Source organism: Macaca fascicularis, chromosome 5 (assembly GCF_037993035.2).
Source record: "Macaca fascicularis isolate 582-1 chromosome 5, T2T-MFA8v1.1".
NCBI lineage: Eukaryota > Metazoa > Chordata > Mammalia > Primates > Cercopithecidae > Macaca > Macaca fascicularis.
Genome location: NC_088379.1, coordinates 111,839,038 through 111,857,934, shown reverse-complemented (window position 1 = coordinate 111,857,934; position 18,897 = coordinate 111,839,038). Strand labels below are relative to the sequence as shown.

Sequence of the window (18,897 nt, the reverse complement as noted above, 5' to 3'; positions counted from 1 at the left end):
TGAAGATATTACCATGTAATAAATTTTAGTGGGAGAACTCATTTGTCAGTAAATGATAAATGTTGTTCTAGATCAGGGATACCCAACCCCCAGGCCACAGACTGGTACCAGTCACAGGAACCAGGCCACACAGCAGGAGATGAGTGGCAGGCAAGCCAGCAAAGGTTTATCTGTATTTACGGCCACTCTCCATTACTCGCATTACCTCCTGAGTGCCGCTTCCTGTCAGATTAGCAGCAGCATTACAGTCTCATAGGAGCAGAAATCCTCTTGTGAACTGCACGTGCGAGGGATCTAGGTTGCACGTTCCTTATGAGAATATAATGCCTGATGATCTGTCACTATCTCCCATCACCCCCAGATGTGACCATCAAGTAGCAGAGAAACAAGCTCAGGGCTCCCACTGATTCTATATTATGAAGAGTCATGTAATTATTTCAGTATATATTACAATGTAATAATAATAGAAATAAGGTGCACAATAAATGTAATATGCCTGAATCATCCCAAAACCGTGTGCCACACCCTGGGTCCATGGAAAAATTGTCTTCCATGAAAACAGTCCCTGGTGCCAAAACAGTTGGGGACCACTGTTCTAGATGACCTGTAAGATAGCTTGAAACTCTGAAATTCAGCAATTCTGAATACAAACTTATTTAATAGTTTCTTTGTTTCAAATTTTGAATTGTATCCTCTTTGTAACAGAAAAACATTTGTTAAGAAGACTGACTTCTCCATTTTATTGCCTTTGTTCCTTTCACATATGAGTTGCTTTTATTTATGTGGGTTGATTTCTGAGCTCTCTATTCTTTTTCATTGATCTATTTGTCTGTTCTTTTGCCAGTACTACGCTGTTTTGATTTATAATTTGTCTTGAAGCTCAGAAGTGTCAGTCCTCCAACTCTGTTCCTTTTTAATACTGTGTTGGTTATTCTGAGTCTTTGTTTCCAAATAAACTTTAAAATTAGTTTGTTGATACCTACAAAATAACTTGCTGCTATTTTGATTGGGATTACATTGAATCTATGTATCAGTTTGGGAAGAACTCTTGACAATACAGGTTGATTATCTCTTTTCAAAGATGCTTGGGACCAAAAGTGCTTTTGGTCCCATTTTATTTGTTTTGATTTTGGAATATTTGCATTATACTTACTGATTGAGCATTCCTAATCCAAAAATACAAAATCCATAATGTTCCAATGAGCATTTCCTTTGACTGTCATCTTGGTATTCAGAATGTTTCTGATTTTGGAACATTTTGGATTATGGATTTTGAGACTAGAGATATTCAACATTTATTGAGTCTTCCTATCCAGGAAATGGAATATTTTTTCGTTTATCTAGTTGTTGGATTTCTTTCATCAGATTTTTATAGTTTTTCTCATTTAGATTTTATATATATTTTGTTAGACTTATATCTAAGTATTTGATTTTGAGGAATGCTGTTGTAAATGCTATTTTTTATTTCAAATTCCGTTTGTACATTGCAGGTATACAGGAAAGCGTTTGACCTTTTTGTATTAACTTCGCGTCCTGCTACCTTGCTGTAGTTACTTATATTAGCTCCAGTTTTTTGCTCAGTTCCTTCAGATTTTCTACATATATGATCACATTATTTGAAAAATGGATAGTTTAATTTCTTCCTTGTCAATTAGTACACCTCTTATTTTCTTTGCTTGTGTTATTGCGTTAGATATGACATCTAATATAATGTTAAAAATAAATGGTGAGAGGACATCCTTGCCTTGTACCTGGTCTTAGCAGGAAATCTTCTAAGGTCTCACCAGAAATTATTGTGTGAGCTGTAGGTTTTTGTAGATGTTTTTTACAAGTTGAGTAAGTTCTCTTTTATTCCCAATTTGCTGAGAGATTTTTATCATGAATGCATGTTGGATTTTGTAGAATGCGTTTCCTGTATCTATTTATATGATCATGTGAATTTTCTTCTTCAGCTTGTTGGTGCAATGAATTACATTAATTAATTTTCATATGTTAAAACAGCCTTGCATGCCTGGGATAAATTCCACTTGTTCATGGTATATAATTTATTTTATACATCGTTGGATTTGACTTTGATAATATTTTGTTGAGGATTTTGGTATCTATGTTCATGAGAGATATTGTTTTCTTGTAATGTCTTTGTGTAGTTTTAGTATTTAGGGTAATACTGGCCTCATAGAATGAGTTAGGACATACTCATTTTGCTTCTGTCTTCTCAAAGAAATTGTAGATAGTTGGCATAATTTCTTCCTTCAGTCTTTAGTAGAATTCACCAGTGAATCCATCTGGATCTGATACTTTCTGTTTGGAAATGTTCTTAATTATTGATTGAATTTCTTTAATAGATGCAGGCCTATTCAGATTATCTAATTCTTCTCATGTAAATTTTGTCATATTGTGTCTTTCAAGCCATTTTATCAAGGCTATCAAATTTATGGGCATAGAGTGGTTCATAGTATTCCTTTGTTATCATTTTATTGTCTATGGAATCTGTACTGAGATCTCCTCTTTCATTTCTGCTATTTGTAATTTGAATAATCTCTCTTTTTTTCTTAGCTGGTTAAAGGCTTATTGATTTTATTCATCTTTGCAAGGAGCCAGCTTTTGGTGTCATTGATCTCTTTGATTTACTGTTTTCAGTTTCATTGATTTCTGCTCTGATTTTTATTTTCTTTTTAATTTGCTATTCTTTTTCTAGTTTCCTAAGGTGGAAGCTTAGATGATTTTCTAGAACTTCCCTTATTTCTAATATATACATTCAAAGCTATACATTTTCCTCTGAGCATTGTTTTTGCTGCATTCCAAAAATTTTGATGTTGTGTTTTCATTTCCATTTAGTTAATATTTTGACCTATTTATTAATTAAAGGTGTTTTGTTTAGTCTCTAAGTATATTGGTATTTATTCTCTAAGTCTAATAGTTTGTAGCTAATTCAATCAACTGTATATATATACACATACACATATACATACAGTTCTATATATATAGTTTTATATATATATATACAGTGTGTATATAATATATACACACATACACCCTATATATGAGAATAAATTTATCTCTTTCTTTCCAGTTATTATGTTTCCAATTGTTTATTGTCTATTGCTTTGGACAGAACTTCTAGTTTAAGAGTAGGTAGACTTACTTGTTCCTGAATTTAATGAAAATGCTTCTAATTTAATCATTAAGTTTGATGTTTTTTATACTCTTTATTGAGACAATTATTGTCCCATCTTTTTTGTATTTCTGAGTGTTTATCATGAATGTTAAATTTTATCAAATACTTATTTTGTATTAATTTGGGATTATTTCATCTTTTATTGTGATAATGTCTTACATTATTACAATTTCTTATATTTAATGGTCATTACATTTCTGAGATAAAGTCTACTTGGTCACTACCAAAAAGACATACTTGGTATATTTGATTTGCTAGTTTTTTAAAAAAATTTATGCACCTATGTTTATAGATTAGAAAGGTCTATAATTTTCTTTTCCTTTTTGTCCTTGTCAGGCTTTGGTCTTAAGATCATATTACCTATTGGGTACTGTGCTCACTACCTGGCTGACAGGAGTCACCCTAAACCTCAGCATCACACAATATACCCTTGTGACAAACCTGCACATGTACCCCTGAATCTAAAATAAAAGTTGAAATTATTTTTTTAATTTTATTTATTTCTCCTTTTGTCTGCTATTTAATCATTTTCTATAAAAGGAATTATCTCTTTTATATAAATTGAGGAAACTTGTCTGAAAAAGCACTTCTATAAGTTCATGTTGTTTGAAAAGTATTTCTATTTACTTAACATGTTTATTTTCTCAAAATTTTTTCTAAAAATACCTATTTTAATTCTTTATGTTTGTAGAATTCTATACATAAAATACTTTTAATTTGTGTTCTCTTTTATCTGAAATGTTGTCTATATTTTCCATCCTAGTATTGTTTACTTGAAAGTTAAAATGTGTTAGTATAATAGAAAACAGGTACAAAAATAATGTATGCATACTGTAAAAAGAACATTTATTAAAATTAGGATCATCAGAATTCAGGTTCATATTATATATTCTTATGTCTGAGTCAAAAACAAATTTTAAAAGCGGCTTTTATAAATTGAAATAAATTGTACTCTGTTACTAGTAGAATGGAAGTTTAAAAGTGGATATCAGAAGAAAAATCAATTATACTTTTATTTCTGCGTGCATCTATTGTATTTATTCCCTGAATCAGAGTTTTATAATAGAGAAAGCATGAGCTTTGCTGTTAGATGGACTTGGTTTCTAATTTCAACCCTGTTCCTTTTTCATTGTATAATCTTGAATAATTCGCGTAACCTCTCTACTTCCCTATTTGTAATTGTGAACATACTTAAAATAATACCACCCTGGCAGGGTTATTTTAAGAATGATCTACATAAAGCTCCTAATTCAGTGTCTAGTGCATAATAAGCACTCCAAAAGAGTGAAAAACCATTATTACATGTTTAGTAATTAACAGTTAATTTTTTTTACTTTGCAGTCTGCCCAAGAACTTTGTAACAGTCTTCTATATTTAAATGATCTGTACAAAGGACATGATGTTCTAGTATTCTGTTTTTCCTCAGCTATGTTACCTCATTACTATCACTTTACATTTAGAAACCACTATAAAAACAGTGCGGAGAGTAAGGATTAGGGAGGCTGGGTTTTCAAAGAAGGAATCTTTCTGGCAGTTTTACCTCAGTAAATTCAGTTTAAAATTTCACTTTGACCTTTACTTCTTAGTCTTAATACTATTTTCATCCCTAAACTAAAGAATTGCCAAAAGAATTATTTCATCTAGTGCCAAAGTCTTTCCCATCAGTTTTCTCTTAAGTAGCTAAAACTGCTTGAGAATTCTGACTGAAGTTTATTAATTGAAGGAAATAATAAGTAAAGATATGTAATCTTGGTTAATAGAATGAATGTTTTTGAACAGAGTGTATTTTGGAAAAAACTCTAGTTAATCTTTGATTTTTTAAAATGTATTTCTTTTTTAAATTTTAATCACATATTTACAACTGGTATAACTTACATGCAATATGTAAATAAGCAATAATTATTAAGTTCTTTTTAATACTTCATTATGAATACATATACTAACCCAAGATTTTATTAAATAAATTTTTTTTATTCACATGATGCTAACTGCTTGTATATACTATTACCATAAAAATGATAGCATTTATTGTATTACCTTCAGTTTATAAGGTATGCTTTCAGTGTAGATTAAACATGAGTTTACTGTAGATAAAATCTTATTTAAAGCACATTTTTATACTTTTGGTTCAAATAGTTTCCAAAATTCAAATATAAATGTCAGTCTACAAAGTTTAATCTCAAAAATAACAACACTACTTTTTAGATTTTGAACAGTTTAAAAATAACACCACAGTGCTTTATGATTTTCAGGTACCCAGGTACGTTATTTTATCTGCCCCTAAACAAATCTCTGAGATGTTTTATCCCTATTTTAGATGTAAAGAGATTCAGAAACCTTACTTAATACAAGTTAACTTGTAAATTGCCATTATATCAGTACTGTAAATATGTTTTTCACTCTTATTTATTGAAATGTATATATTAATATATATCATATCCTACTGTACACTTGGCTTTTCAAGCATTTTTAAATTTTTCTCTATTTCTCTAGAAAATATATTAATATATACTCATGCAATCATCTATATACCTACTCTTAAATAAGAAGAAATATTTTTACAGTAAGGACAAGGAAGAGTACAATTATGTATCCTTTTTTTGCTAACATATTGAGAGTAAAATGTTAACCTAAAGGAGAACTAAACACTGCTGAAATTATTTAGAGCAATAGATGCATTGAAAACAAAAAGATTAGCTTTGCATCCATTCTTTTTACTGGTTCCATTCTTCTGCCATTATCTAATATTCTATAAGCAATTTTGGAGCCATTATGATAGGCACAATTTCAGTGAAAGATTAAGACTACAAACCCTGGCAACTACATATAAGGGTAAAGTGTGTCAGTCCTCTGGAAGTTAAGTAGAAGACATTTTATAGAAAATAATATCTTTTGAAATTTGTTTTTCCGTAGTAATGTATAATCTTATTCTACCATTGGCCCAAAAAATAAGCAAATAATAATAATAATAATAATCCAACATAAGAAAATAAGGGATAGTTAGATTTGGGGATAGGATATCGAAAGACCTTGATTTACTGGATTAAAATATGATTTTTTTCTTTCTATATTCCAAGTGTAAAGAAGGAGAAAGCAAACAAATTCCTAGACAGAAATTGATATGGTTTGACTGTGTTCCCATCCAAAGTCTGATTTTGAATTGTAGTAATTCCCATGTGTCAAGGGCAGGACCAGGTAGAGTAATTGAATAATAGGGGCAGTTTCCCCCATACTGTTTTCGTAATAGTGAATGAGTTCTCATAAGAGCTGATGGTTTTCTGATGGACTTCCCCCTTTGCTTGGCTCTCATTCTCTTTCTTGCCACCATGTAAAGAAGGACATGTTTGCTTTCCATTCTACCATGATTGTAAGTTTCCTGAAACCTGCCAAGCCATGCTGAACTGTGAAACGTCTTTCCTTTATAAATTACCCAGTTTGGGGTATGTCTTCATTACAGTATGAGAACAAACTAATATATTAAATTGGTACTGGTAGAGTTAGTTGGGTGCTGCTGTAAGGATACCGAAAATGTGGAAGTGATTTTGGAGCTGGGTAACAGGCAGAGGTTGGAACAGTTTCAAGGGCTCAGAATAAACATGAAAATGTGGGAAAATGTGGAGCTTCCTAGAGACTTGGAATCCTCAGAAGACAGGCAGATGTGGGAAAGCTTGGAACTCCCTAGAGACTTGTTGAATGGCTTTGACCAAAATGCTGATAGTGATATGGACAATGAAGTCCAGGATGAGATGGTCTCAGATGGAGATGAGGAACTTTTTGGGAACTGGAGTAAAGGTCACGCTTGCTATGCTTTAGCAAAGAGACTGGCAGCATTTTGCCCCGCCCTAGAAATATGTGAAACTTTGAACTTGAGAGAGATGATTTATGGTATCTGGCAGAACAAATTTCCAAGTGGCAAAGTGTCCAAGAGGAAGCAGACCATAAAAGTTTGGAAAATTTGCAACCTGATGATGTGAAGAAAAGAAAAACCCATTTCCTGAGGAGAAATTCAAGCCAACTGCAGACATTTGCATAAGTAATGAGGAGCCAAATGGTAATCACCAAAACAATGGGGAAAATGTTTCCAGGGCATGTCAGAGACCTTCACAGCAGGTCTCCCATCATAGGCCTGGAGGCGTAGGACAGAAAAAATGGTTTCCTAGGCTGCTGCTACTCTGTGCAGTGTCAGAACATGGTCCCCTGTATCCCAGTGACTTCAGCTTTGGCTGTGGCTAAAAGGGGCCAAGGCACAGCTCAGACCCTTGCTTCAAAGGGTGCAAACCCTAAGTCTTGCAGTGTCCCATATGGTGTTTGGCCTGTCACATAGAAGTCAAGAATTGAGGTTTGAGAACCTCCACCTACATTTCAGAGGATGTATGGAAATGCCTGGATATCCAGGCAGAAGTTTGCTGGAGGGGTAGAGCCCTAATGGAGAACCTCTGATAGGCCAGTGCAGAAGGGAAATGTTGGGTCAGAACTCCCACACAGAGTCCCTGGTGCACTGCCTAGTGGAGCAGTGAGAAGAGGGCCACTGTCTTCCAGACCTCAGAATGGTAGATCCACCAACAGCTTGCACTATGCATCTGGAAAAGCTGCACACAGTCAACACCATCCTATGAAAGCAATGGAAAGTGGGGCTGTATCTTGCAAAACCACAGGGGTAGAGCTGCCCAAGGCTGTGGGTGCCCACCTCTTGCATCATCATGACCTGGATGTGTGACATGAAGTCAAGAGAGATCACTTTGGAGCTTTAAGATTTGGCTACCCCACTGAATTTCAGACTTGTGTGAGGCCTGTAGCATGTTTGTTTGGGCCAATTTCTCCCATTTGAAATGTGTATATTTTTCTATTGCCTATACCCCCATTGTGTCTAGGAGGTAACTAACTTGCTTTTGACTTTACAGTCTCATAGGTAGAAGGGACTTGCCTTGTCTTGGATGAGACTTTGGACTGTGGACTTTTGAGTTAATCCTGAAATAAGGCTTTGGGGGACTGTAGAAAAGTGTGACTGTGGTTTGAAATGTGAGGACATGAGATTTGGGAGTGGCTGGGATGGAAACATGTAATCTAACTTTTAAATAAATGGAATCATAGCATTTGTATTGTTTCATGCTTCATATTTGCATCTTACAGTTACCATGTCTTACAGTTTTTAGCTCCAGCCTAAACTTCTCTTCTCTTCTCTCTTTTTTTGCTTAGCAATGTCTTGAAAGTCTTATGCACACACACACAGACACACACACACACACACACACACACACACACAAACACCTAATTCTGGTTAACAAGCTGCAAACCATTCCTTGGTACAGAAATGTTATTGTGGTACTAATACTATTATTTGTATACCTCAAATGCAAATAGCTAAGTTAATAATGTCTCCTCAGTTTACAACACATTACAATTATTGGACTGGGTCAGACACTTTCTCCTATTTCCTTTTACTTCTTTCTTTCTGCCCTGACCCTCACTCCTTGGTCTGTCCGCAAAATCATTTATAAAACAGTGGTTTGCGAATGTTGCTGTATATTAGCCTCTCCAGGAAAGCTAAGAAAAAATGAGGCCACTCTTTGTTTAAAGGATAGACCCTGAGCCTTTGTGTTTTTAGCTTGTTCTCCATGAATTCTAATACTGATTGCTCTAGTATAGTTTATATAGATTTCTGAATATGTGCAAACCCTTTTAAGTTAAATATATATGCATTTATGTGTGTTTGTAGGGATCTTGCCTAATTTTTTATTGTGATAAAAATGCACATAACATAAAATTTACCACCTTAACCATTTTAAGTGTACAGTTCATTGATATTAAATACATTCGTAATGTGCAATCATCACCACCATCTATCTGCATAACTCTTTTCATCTTGTAAAACTGCACCTCTCAACCCATCCCATAGTAATTTCTTATTCTCCCCTCCTCTCCACAACCACAATTCTACTTCTATCTCTATGGTTTTGACTACTCTAAGTACCTCACAGAGTTGGAATCATATAGTTTTGGTCAGAATTTTTTTTTCTTCTTAAGGCTAAGTAATATCCATTGTGTATGTATACCATATTTTGTTTATCCATTCATTAATCAGTGGACACTTGAGTTGCTCCCACATTTTAGCAATTGTAAACAATGCTGCTATGAACATGGGTGTATAAATATCTCTTCAAGATTCTGGTTTCAGTTCTTTTTGGCATATATCCAAAAGTGGAATTTCAGGATCTTTAGTGTTTTGAGGAACTGCCATACTGTTTTCTACAGCAGCTATATCAGTTTACATTTTTACCAACAGTGTGCAAGGGTTGGTTTCAGTTTCTTCTGAAACTTGCCAGCACTTTTCTGTTTTGATTTTTTTTTCTTTCTTCTTTTTTTTTTTAAATAATAAATGTTAAGTGGAATCTCATTGTAGTTTTGATTTATATTTCCCTAATGATTAGTGATAGTGAGCATCTTTTCATGTACTTCTTAGCCATTTGTATATCTTCTCTGGAGAAATGCCCTTGAGTTGTTTCTTTTTTTGTTGAGTTTTAGGAGTTCTCTGTATATTCTCGATATTATTCTCATATTAAATATATGATTTGCAAATATTTTGTTTCATTCTGTGGGTTGCCGCTTTACTCTGTTCAGTGTCTTTTGATGCACAAAATATTTTATTTCACAAAGTTCAATTTGACTATTTTTTTCTGTGTTACCTAGGGCTTTGGTGTCATCTCCTAGAAATCAAGTGCCAACTCCAGTATCATGAAGCTTTTGCCCTATGTTTTCTTCTAAGGGTCTTACAGTTTTGGGCCATACATTTAAGTCTTATTGATTTTGATTTAATTTTTGTACATGTTATTAGGTGAGGATTCAGCTTCATTCTTTTGCATGGGGATATACAGTTTTTCCAGAAACATCTGCTAACAAGTCTGTCCTTTACCCCACTGAATGGTCTTAGCCACCCTTCTCAGAACTTATTTGACCATTTATAAGAGGGTTTATTTTTGGCTCTAGTCTATTGGTCTATATGTCTGTCTGCCTTTATGCCAGTATCATCCTGTTTTCATTACAGTAGTTTTGAAATAAGCTTTGAAATCAGGAAGTCTGAGTCTTCTGGCTTTGTTCTTTTTTTTTTTTTCAAGATTGTTTTGTCTATTTTGAGTCTCTTGAGATTCCATATGAATTTTGGAATAGATTTTTCTATTTCTACTAAAAACATCATTAGTGTTTTGATAAGGATGTATTGAATCTGTAGGTGGCTTTGAGTAGTATTGATATCTTAACAGTATTATATCTTTCAATCCATGAACGTGGCTTGTGTTTTCATTTATTCATGTCTTTCTAAATTTCTTGCAGCATTCTTTTGTTGTTTTCGTTGCACAAGTCTTTCACTTCCCTGGTTAATTCCTAAGTATTTTTTTTTTTTTTTTTTTTTTTTTTTTTGAGACGGAGTCTCGCTCTGTCGCCCGGGCTGGAGTGCAGTGGCCGGATCTCAGCTCACTGCAAGCTCCGCCTCCCGGGTTTACGCCATTCTCCTGCCTCAGCCTCCCGTGTAGCTGGGACTACAGGCGCCCGCCACCTCGCCCGGCTAATTTTTTGTATTTTTAGTAGAGACGGGGTTTCACCGTGTTAGCCAGGATGGTCTTGATCTCCTGACCTCGTGATCCGCCCGTCTCGGCCTCCCAAAGAGCTAGGATTACAGGCTTGAGCCACCGCGCCCGGCCAATTCCTAAGTATTTTATTCTTTTTGATGCTACTATAAATCAAATTGTCTTCATTAATTCCTTTTCTGATTGTTCATTGTTAGTATATAGAATACAAATGATTTTTTATCTGTTTTTTTCTCTATCCTGCTACTTTGTTGAACTCCATTATTAGTTCTAACAGTGTTAGAACTAATCTTTAAGGTATTTTTTATATATAAGATCATATCATCTGCAAACAGATCATTTACTTCTTACTTTTCAATGGATGGCTTTTCTTTTTCTTGCCTAATTTCTCCAGCTACGACTTCCAGTACTATGTTGAAAATACATCCCAAAAGCAGACATCCTTGTTTATTCATTATGTCAGAGGAAAAGCTCTCAGCCTTTCACCATTGAGCATGTTTGCTGTGGGTTTTTCATATATGATTTTTATTGTGTTGAGGAACTTTCCTTCTATTCCTAGTTATTAAGTGTTTTTATCACAAAAGGGTGTTTGATTTTGTCTTTTTTTGGCATCAGTCTAGATGATAATGTGTGTGTGTGTTTTTTCTCTCTCTCTCCATTCTGTTAATGTAATGTATCATATGGATTGATTTTCCTGTGATTAAACATCCTTGCATTCTAGGAATGAATCCCAATTGATCATGCTATATAATTTTAATATGCTTTTGAATTTGGTTTGCTACTATTTTGTTGAAGATTGTTGTTTCCATATTCATAAGGGACATTTGTCTTTAGTATTCCCTTTCTGTAGTGTCTTTGTATGGCTTTGGAATCAGGGTAATGCTGGCCTTATACAATCAGTTAGGAAGTATTCTATCCTCTTCAGCTTTTTAGAAAAGTTTGAGAAGGATTTGTGTTCTTTAGATGTTTGGTAGAATTTACCAATTAAGCCATTAGGTCCAGGACTTTTCTTTCTTAGGAGATTTTTTATTACTGATTCAATTTCCCTGTTAGTACTAGATCTAGTTAGATTTTCTATCTCTAGCTGAAGTCTAAAAAATGGATTAAATATAAATAAGAATTTATTTATATTAGCCTCTCCAGGAAAGGCTGCACAGCACATGGAGCTCCAAAATAGACACCTTCCTTCCACTTAAGGAGAGGAGGGAGAATAAAGAGGTCTCTGCCTTACATCTTGGAAACCAGTTCATCCACATAAGGACAGAATACCAGTCAGAGTTATGAAGCCCCCTTTCCAGGACCTAGCTCCTACACATTTCTAGACACAGCCTGGGCCAGAAGGGAACCTGCTGCCTTGAAGGGAAAGACTCAGTTCTAGCAGGACCCATCAACTACTGAATAAAGTACCCTTGGGCCCTGAATAACCAGTAGCAATATCCAGCTAATATGCCACTCTGAGACTTGCTGGCTTCAGGTGAAACTCAGCACCTTACTAGCTATGGTGGCTATGGGGAGAGATTCCTTATGATTGAGAAAATCAGAGGGAAAAGTAAGGGGAGCTTTGTCTTATACCTTAAGTACCAACTCAGCCACAGGGCAGTAGAGCACCAAGCAGGTTCTTGTGGCCCCCAGTTCCAGGACTTGGCTCTTGGACAGCATTTCTGGACCTGCCATGGGCCAAAAGGAAACTACACTGAAGAGTGAGTCCCAGGCCAGGCAGCATTCACCACAAGCTCAATGAAGAGCTCTTGAGCCTTAAGAGGACATCAGCAGTAGCCCAGCAGTACTCTCCACGGGTTTGTGGTGGTGGTCATGGGGTGAGGCCCCTCTGCCTATGGAAAGGGGAGGGAAGAGTGGGAAATACTGTGTCTCATGATTTGAGTGCCAGGTTAGCCACAGTACAGTAGAACACTAGGCACACTTCTAAGGTTTTTGACTCAAGTCCCTGGCTCGCAGATGGCACCTCTGGACCTGCCTGGAGGAACTTGTGCCCTGAAGGGAAGGAAAAATCCTGGCTGACTTTACCACCTAATGATTGTACAGTCCCAGGACCTTGAGTGAACACAGGCAGTAGCCAGATAGTAGTTATGACAGCAGGCCTTGGGTGAAACCCAGTGCTATGCTGGCTTTCAGTCTGATTCAATGCAGTACCAGTGGTGGTGGCCACAAAGGTGCTTGTGTCACCCCACCCCAAGCTCCAGGTGGCTCAGAATAGAGAGAAAGAGGCTCTATTTTTTTTAGGAGAAAGTAAGGGAAAAGAACAACACTCTCTGCAGAGAATTCTGGATCTTATCCAAGACCATCAATGCAGTACCTCTACAAGTCTGCAAGAACAATAGTGTTACTGGATTTGGGGTATCCACTAATACAGATATAGCTTAGATCACAACACTCAAGTCTTCTGAGTACCTGAAAAGCCTTCCAGGAAATACAGAATCAAATTAGCCCAGACTGTGAAGACTATAAATACCTAACTCTTCAATATCCAGACACAGATGAACATCCACACATATTACGACCATCCAGGAAAGCATGACCTCACTTAATGAACTAAATAAGCCACCTGGGACTAATCCTGGAGAAACGGAGATATGTGACCTTTCAGACTTGAAATTCAAACTAGCTGTTTTAGGAAACTCAAAGAAATTCAAGATGATGCAGAGAAGGAATTCAGAATTCTACCAGATAAATTTCATAAAGAGATTGAAATAATTAAAGAGAAACAAGCAGAAATTCTATACTTGAAAAAGTACAATTGGCATACTGAAGAATGCATCACAGTCCTTTAATAGAATGGATCAAGCAGAAGGAGTTAGTGAGCTTGAAGACAGGCTATTTGAAAATATACAGTCACCTGGACAGAAGATGGCCGAATAGGAGCAGCTCCAGTCTCCAACTCCCAGCGCGAGCGACACAGAAGACCGGTGATTTCTGCATTTTCAACTGAGGTACTGGGTTCATCTCACTGGGGAGTGCCGGACGATCGGTGCTGGTCAGCTGTTGCAGCCCGACCAGCGAGAGCTGAAGCAGGGCGAGGCATTGCCTCACCTGGGAAGCGCAAGGGGGAAGGGAGTCCCTTTTCCTAGCCAGGGGAACTGAGACACACAACACCAGGAAAATCGGGTAACTCCCACCCCAATACTGCGCTTTAAGCAAACAGGCACACCAGGAGATCATATCCCACACCTGGCCGGGAGGGTCCCACACCCACGGAGCCTCCCTCATTGCTAGCACAGCAGTCTGTGATCTACTGGCAAGGCAGCAGCGAGGCTGGGGGAGGGGCGCCCGCCATTGCTGAGGCTTAAGTAGGTAAACAAAGCTGCTGGGAAGCTCGAACTGGGTGGAGCTCACAGCAGCTCAAGGAAACCTGCCTGTCTCTGTAGACTCCACCTCTGGGGACAGGGCAATAACAAACACAGCCGAAACCTCTGCAGACGCAAACGACTCTGTCTGACAGCTTTGAAGAGAGCAGTGGATCTCCCAACACGGAGGTTGAGATCTGAGAAGGGACAGACTGCCTGCTCAAGTGGGTCCCTGACCCCTGAGTAGCCTAACTGGGAGACATCCCACACTAGGGGCAGTCTGACACCCCACACCTCACAGGGTGGAGTACACCCCTGAGAGGAAGCTTCCAAAGCAAGAATCAGACAGGTACACTCGCTGTTCAGAAATATTCTATCTTCTGCAGCCTCTGCTGCTGATACCCAGGCAAACAGGGTCTGGAGTGGACCTCAAGCAATCTCCAACAGACCTACAGCTGAGGGTCCTTGACTGTTAGAAGGAAAACTATCAAACAGGAAGGACACCTACACCAAAACCCCATCAGTACATCACCATCATCAAAGACCAGAGGCAGATAAAACCACAAAGATGGGGAAAAAGCAGGGCAGAAAAGCTGGAAATTCAAAAAATAAGAGCGCATCTCCCCCGGCAAAGGAGCGCAGCTCATCGCCAGCAACGGATCAAAGCTGGACGGAGAATGACTTTGACGAGATGAGAGAAGAAGGCTTCAGTCCATCAAATTTCTCAGAGCTAAAGTAGGAATTACGTACCCAGCGCAAAGAAACTAAAAATCTTGAAAAAAAAGTGGAAGAATTGATGGCTAGAGTAATTAATGCAGAGAAGGTCATAAACGAAATGAAAGAGATGAAAACCATGACACGAGAAATATGTGACAAATACACAAGCTTCAGTAACCGACTCGATCAACTGGAAGAAAGAGTATCTGCGATTGAGGATCAAATGAATGAAATGAAGCGAGAAGAGAAACCAAAAGAAAAAAGAAGAAAAAGAAATGAACAAAGCCTGCAAGAAGTATGGGATTATGTAAAAAGACCAAATCTACGTCTGATTGGGGTACCTGAAAGTGAGGGGGAAAATGGAACCAAGTTGGAAAACACTCTTCAGGATATCATCCAGGAGAACTTCCCCAACCTAGTAGGGCAGGCCAACATTCAAATCCAGGAAATACAGAGAACGCCACAAAGATACTCCTCGAGAAGAGCAACTCCAAGACACATAATTGCCAGATTCACCAAAGTTGAAATGAAGGAAAAAATCTTAAGGGCAGCCAGAGAGAAAGGTCGGGTTACCCACAAAGGGAAGCCCATCAGACTAACAGCAGATCTCTCAGCAGAAACTCTCCAAGCCAGAAGAGAGTGGGGGCCAATATTCAACATTCTTAAAGAAAAGAATTTTAAAACCAGAATTTCATATCCAGCCAAACTAAGTTTCATAAGTGAAGGAGAAAAAAAATCCTTTACAGATAAGCAAATGCTTAGAGATTTTGTCACCACTAGGCCTGCCTTACAAGAGACCCTGAAGGAAGCACTAAACATGGAAAGGAACAACCGGTACCAGCCATTGCAAAAACATGCCAAAATGTAAAGACCATCGAGGCTAGGAAGAAACTGCATCAACTAACGAGCAAAATAACCAGTTAATATCATAATGGCAGGATCAAGTTCACACATAACAATCTTAACCTTAAATGTAAATGGACTAAATGCTCCAATTAAAAGACACAGACTGGCAAACTGGATAAAGAGTCAAGACCCATCAGTCTGCTGTATTCAGGAGACCCATCTCACACGCAGAGACATACATAGGCTCAAAATAAAGGGATGGAGGAAGATTTACCAAGCAAATGGAGAACAAAAAAAAGCGGGGGTTGCAATACTAGTCTCTGATAAAACAGACTTTAAACCATCAAAGATCAAAAGAGACAAAGAAGGCCATTACATAATGGTAAAGGGATCAATTCAACAGGAAGAGCTAACTATCCTAAATATATATGCACCCAATACAGGAGCACCCAGATTCATAAAGCAAGTCCTTAGAGACTTACAAAGAGACTTAGACTCCCATACAATAATAATGGGAGACTTCAACACTCCACTGTCAACATTAGACAGATCAACGAGACAGAAAGTTAACAAGGATATCCAGGAATTGAACTCATCTCTGCAGCAAGCAGACCTAATAGACATCTATAGAACTCTCCACCCCAAATCAACAGAATATACATTCTTCTCAGCACCACATCGTACTTACTCCAAAATCGACCACGTAATTGGAAGTAAAGCACTCCTCAGCAAATGTACAAGAACAGAAATTATAACAAACTGTCTCTCAGACCACAGTGCAATCAAACTAGAACTCAGGACTAAGAAACTCAATCAAAACCACTCAACTACATGGAAACTGAACAACCTGCTCCTGAATGACTACTGGGTACAAAACGAAATGAAGGCAGAAATAAAGATGTTCTTTGAAACCAATGAGAACAGAGATACAACATACCAGAATCTCTGGGACACACTTAAAGCAGTGTGTAGAGGGAAATTTATAGCACTAAATGCCCACAAGAGAAAGCAGGAAAGATCTAAAATTGACACTCTAACATCACAATTAAAAGAACTAGAGAAGCAAGAGCAAACACATTCGAAAGCTAGCAGAAGGCTAGAAATAACTAAGATCAGAGCAGAACTGAAAGAGATAGAGACACAAAAAACTCTCCAAAAAATCAATGAATCCAGGAGTTGGTTTTTTGAAAAGATCAACAAAATTGACAGACCACTAGCAAGACTAATAAAGAAGAAAAGAGAGAAGAATCAAATCGACGCAATTAAAAATGATAAAGGGGATATCACCACCGACCCCACAGAAATACAAACTACCATCAGAGAATACTATAAACACCTCTACGCAAATAAACTGGAAAATCTAGAAGAAATGGATAATTTCCTGGAAACTTACACTCTTCCAAGACTAAACCAGGAAGAAGTTGAATCCCTGAATAGACCAATAGCAGGCTCTGAAATTGAGGCAATAATTAATAGCCTACCAACCAAAAAAAGTCCAGGACCAGATGGATTCACAGCTGAATTCTACCAGAGGTACAAGGAGGAGTTGGTACCATTCCTTCTGAAACTATTCCAATCAATAGAAAAAGAGGGAATCCTCCCTAACTCATTTTATGAGGCCAACATCATCCTGATACCAAAGCCTGGCAGAGACACAACAAAAAAAGAGAATTTTAGACCAATATCCCTGATGAACATCGATGCAAAAATCCTCAATAAAATACTGGCAAACCGGATTCAGCAACACATCAAAAAGCTTATCCACCATGATCAAGTGGGCTTCATCCCTGGGATGCAAGGCTGGTTCAACATTCGCAAATCAATCAACATAATCCAGCATATAAACAGAACCAAAGACAAGAACCACATGATTATCTCAATAGATGCAGAAAAGGCTTTTGACAAAATTCAACAGCCCTTCATGCTAAAAACGCTCAATAAATTCGGTATTGATGGAACGTACCTCAAAATAATAAGAGCTATTTATGACAAACCCACAGCCAATATCATACTGAATGGGCAAAAACTGCAAAAATTCCCTTTGAAAACTGGCACAAGACAGGGATGCCCTCTCTCACCACTCCTATTCAACATAGTGTTGGAAGTTCTGGCTAGGGCAATCAGGCAAGAGAAAGAAATCAAGGGTATTCAGTTAGGAAAAGAAGAAGTTAAACTGTCCCTGTTTGCAGATGACATGATTGTATATTTAGAAAACCCCATTGTCTCAGCCCAAAATCTCCTTAAGCTGATAAGCAACTTCAGCAAAGTCTCAGGATACAAAATTAATGTGCAAAAATCACAAGCATTCTTATACACCAGTAACAGACAAACAGAGAGCCAAATCAGGAATGAACTTCCATTCACAATTGCTTCAAAGAGAATAAAATACCTAGGAATCCAACTTACAAGGGATGTAAAGGACCTCTTCAAGGAGAACTACAAACCACTGCTCACTGAAATAAAAGAGGACACAACCAAATGGAAGAACATACCATGCTCATGGATAGGAAGAATCAATATCGTGAAAATGGCCATACTGCCCAAGGTAATTTATAGATTCAATGCCATCCCCATCAAGCTACCAATGAGTTTCTTCACAGAATTGGAAAAAACTGCTTCAAAGTTCATATGGAACCAAAAAAGAGCCCGCATCTCCAAGACAATCCTAAGTCAAAAGAACAAAGCTGGAGGCATCACGCTACCTGACTTCAAACTCTACTACAAGGCTACAGTAACCAAAACAGCATGGTACTGGTACCAAAACAGAGATATAGACCAATGGAACAGAACAGAGTCCTCAGAAATAATACCACACATCTACAGCCATCTGATCTTTGACAAACCTGAGAGAAACAAGAAATGGGGAAAGGATTCCCTATTTAATAAATGGTGCTGGGAAAATTGGCTAGCCATAAGTAGAAAGCTGAAACTGGATCCTTTCCTTACTCCTTATACGAAAATTAATTCAAGATGGATTAGAGACTTAAATGTTAGACCTAATACCATAAAAATCCTAGAGGAAAACCTAGGTAGTACCATTCAGGACATAGGCATGGGCAAAGACTTCATGTCTAAAACACCAAAAGCAACGGCAGCAAAAGCCAAAATTGACAAATGGGATCTCATTAAATTAAAGAGCTTCTGCACAGCAAAAGAAACTACCATCAGAGTGAACAGGCAACCTACAGAATGGGAGAAAATTTTTGCAATCTACTCATCTGACAAAGGGCTAATACCCAAAACCTACAAAGAACTCAAACAAATTTACAAGAAA

General features: G+C 37.3%; 1 protein-coding gene across 7 annotated transcripts in view; it reads left to right on the top strand.

Annotated features, from left to right (window-relative positions):
* TBCK (TBC1 domain containing kinase) overlaps positions 1 to 18,897 on the top strand; it is a 241,420-nt gene that overhangs the window by 130,597 nt on the left and 91,926 nt on the right. The window contains exon 24 of one of the 7 annotated variants that reach the window (XM_015450722.4): positions 5,672 to 8,271. The exons of the other annotated variants lie outside the window; for them this stretch is intronic. Within the exon in view, the coding sequence (XP_015306208.3) occupies positions 5,672 to 5,683 (12 nt within the window). The 3' untranslated portion in view covers positions 5,684 to 8,271. Of the gene's footprint in view, positions 1 to 5,671; positions 8,272 to 18,897 lie in introns of those variants that run through there. 7 annotated transcript variants of the gene reach the window in all.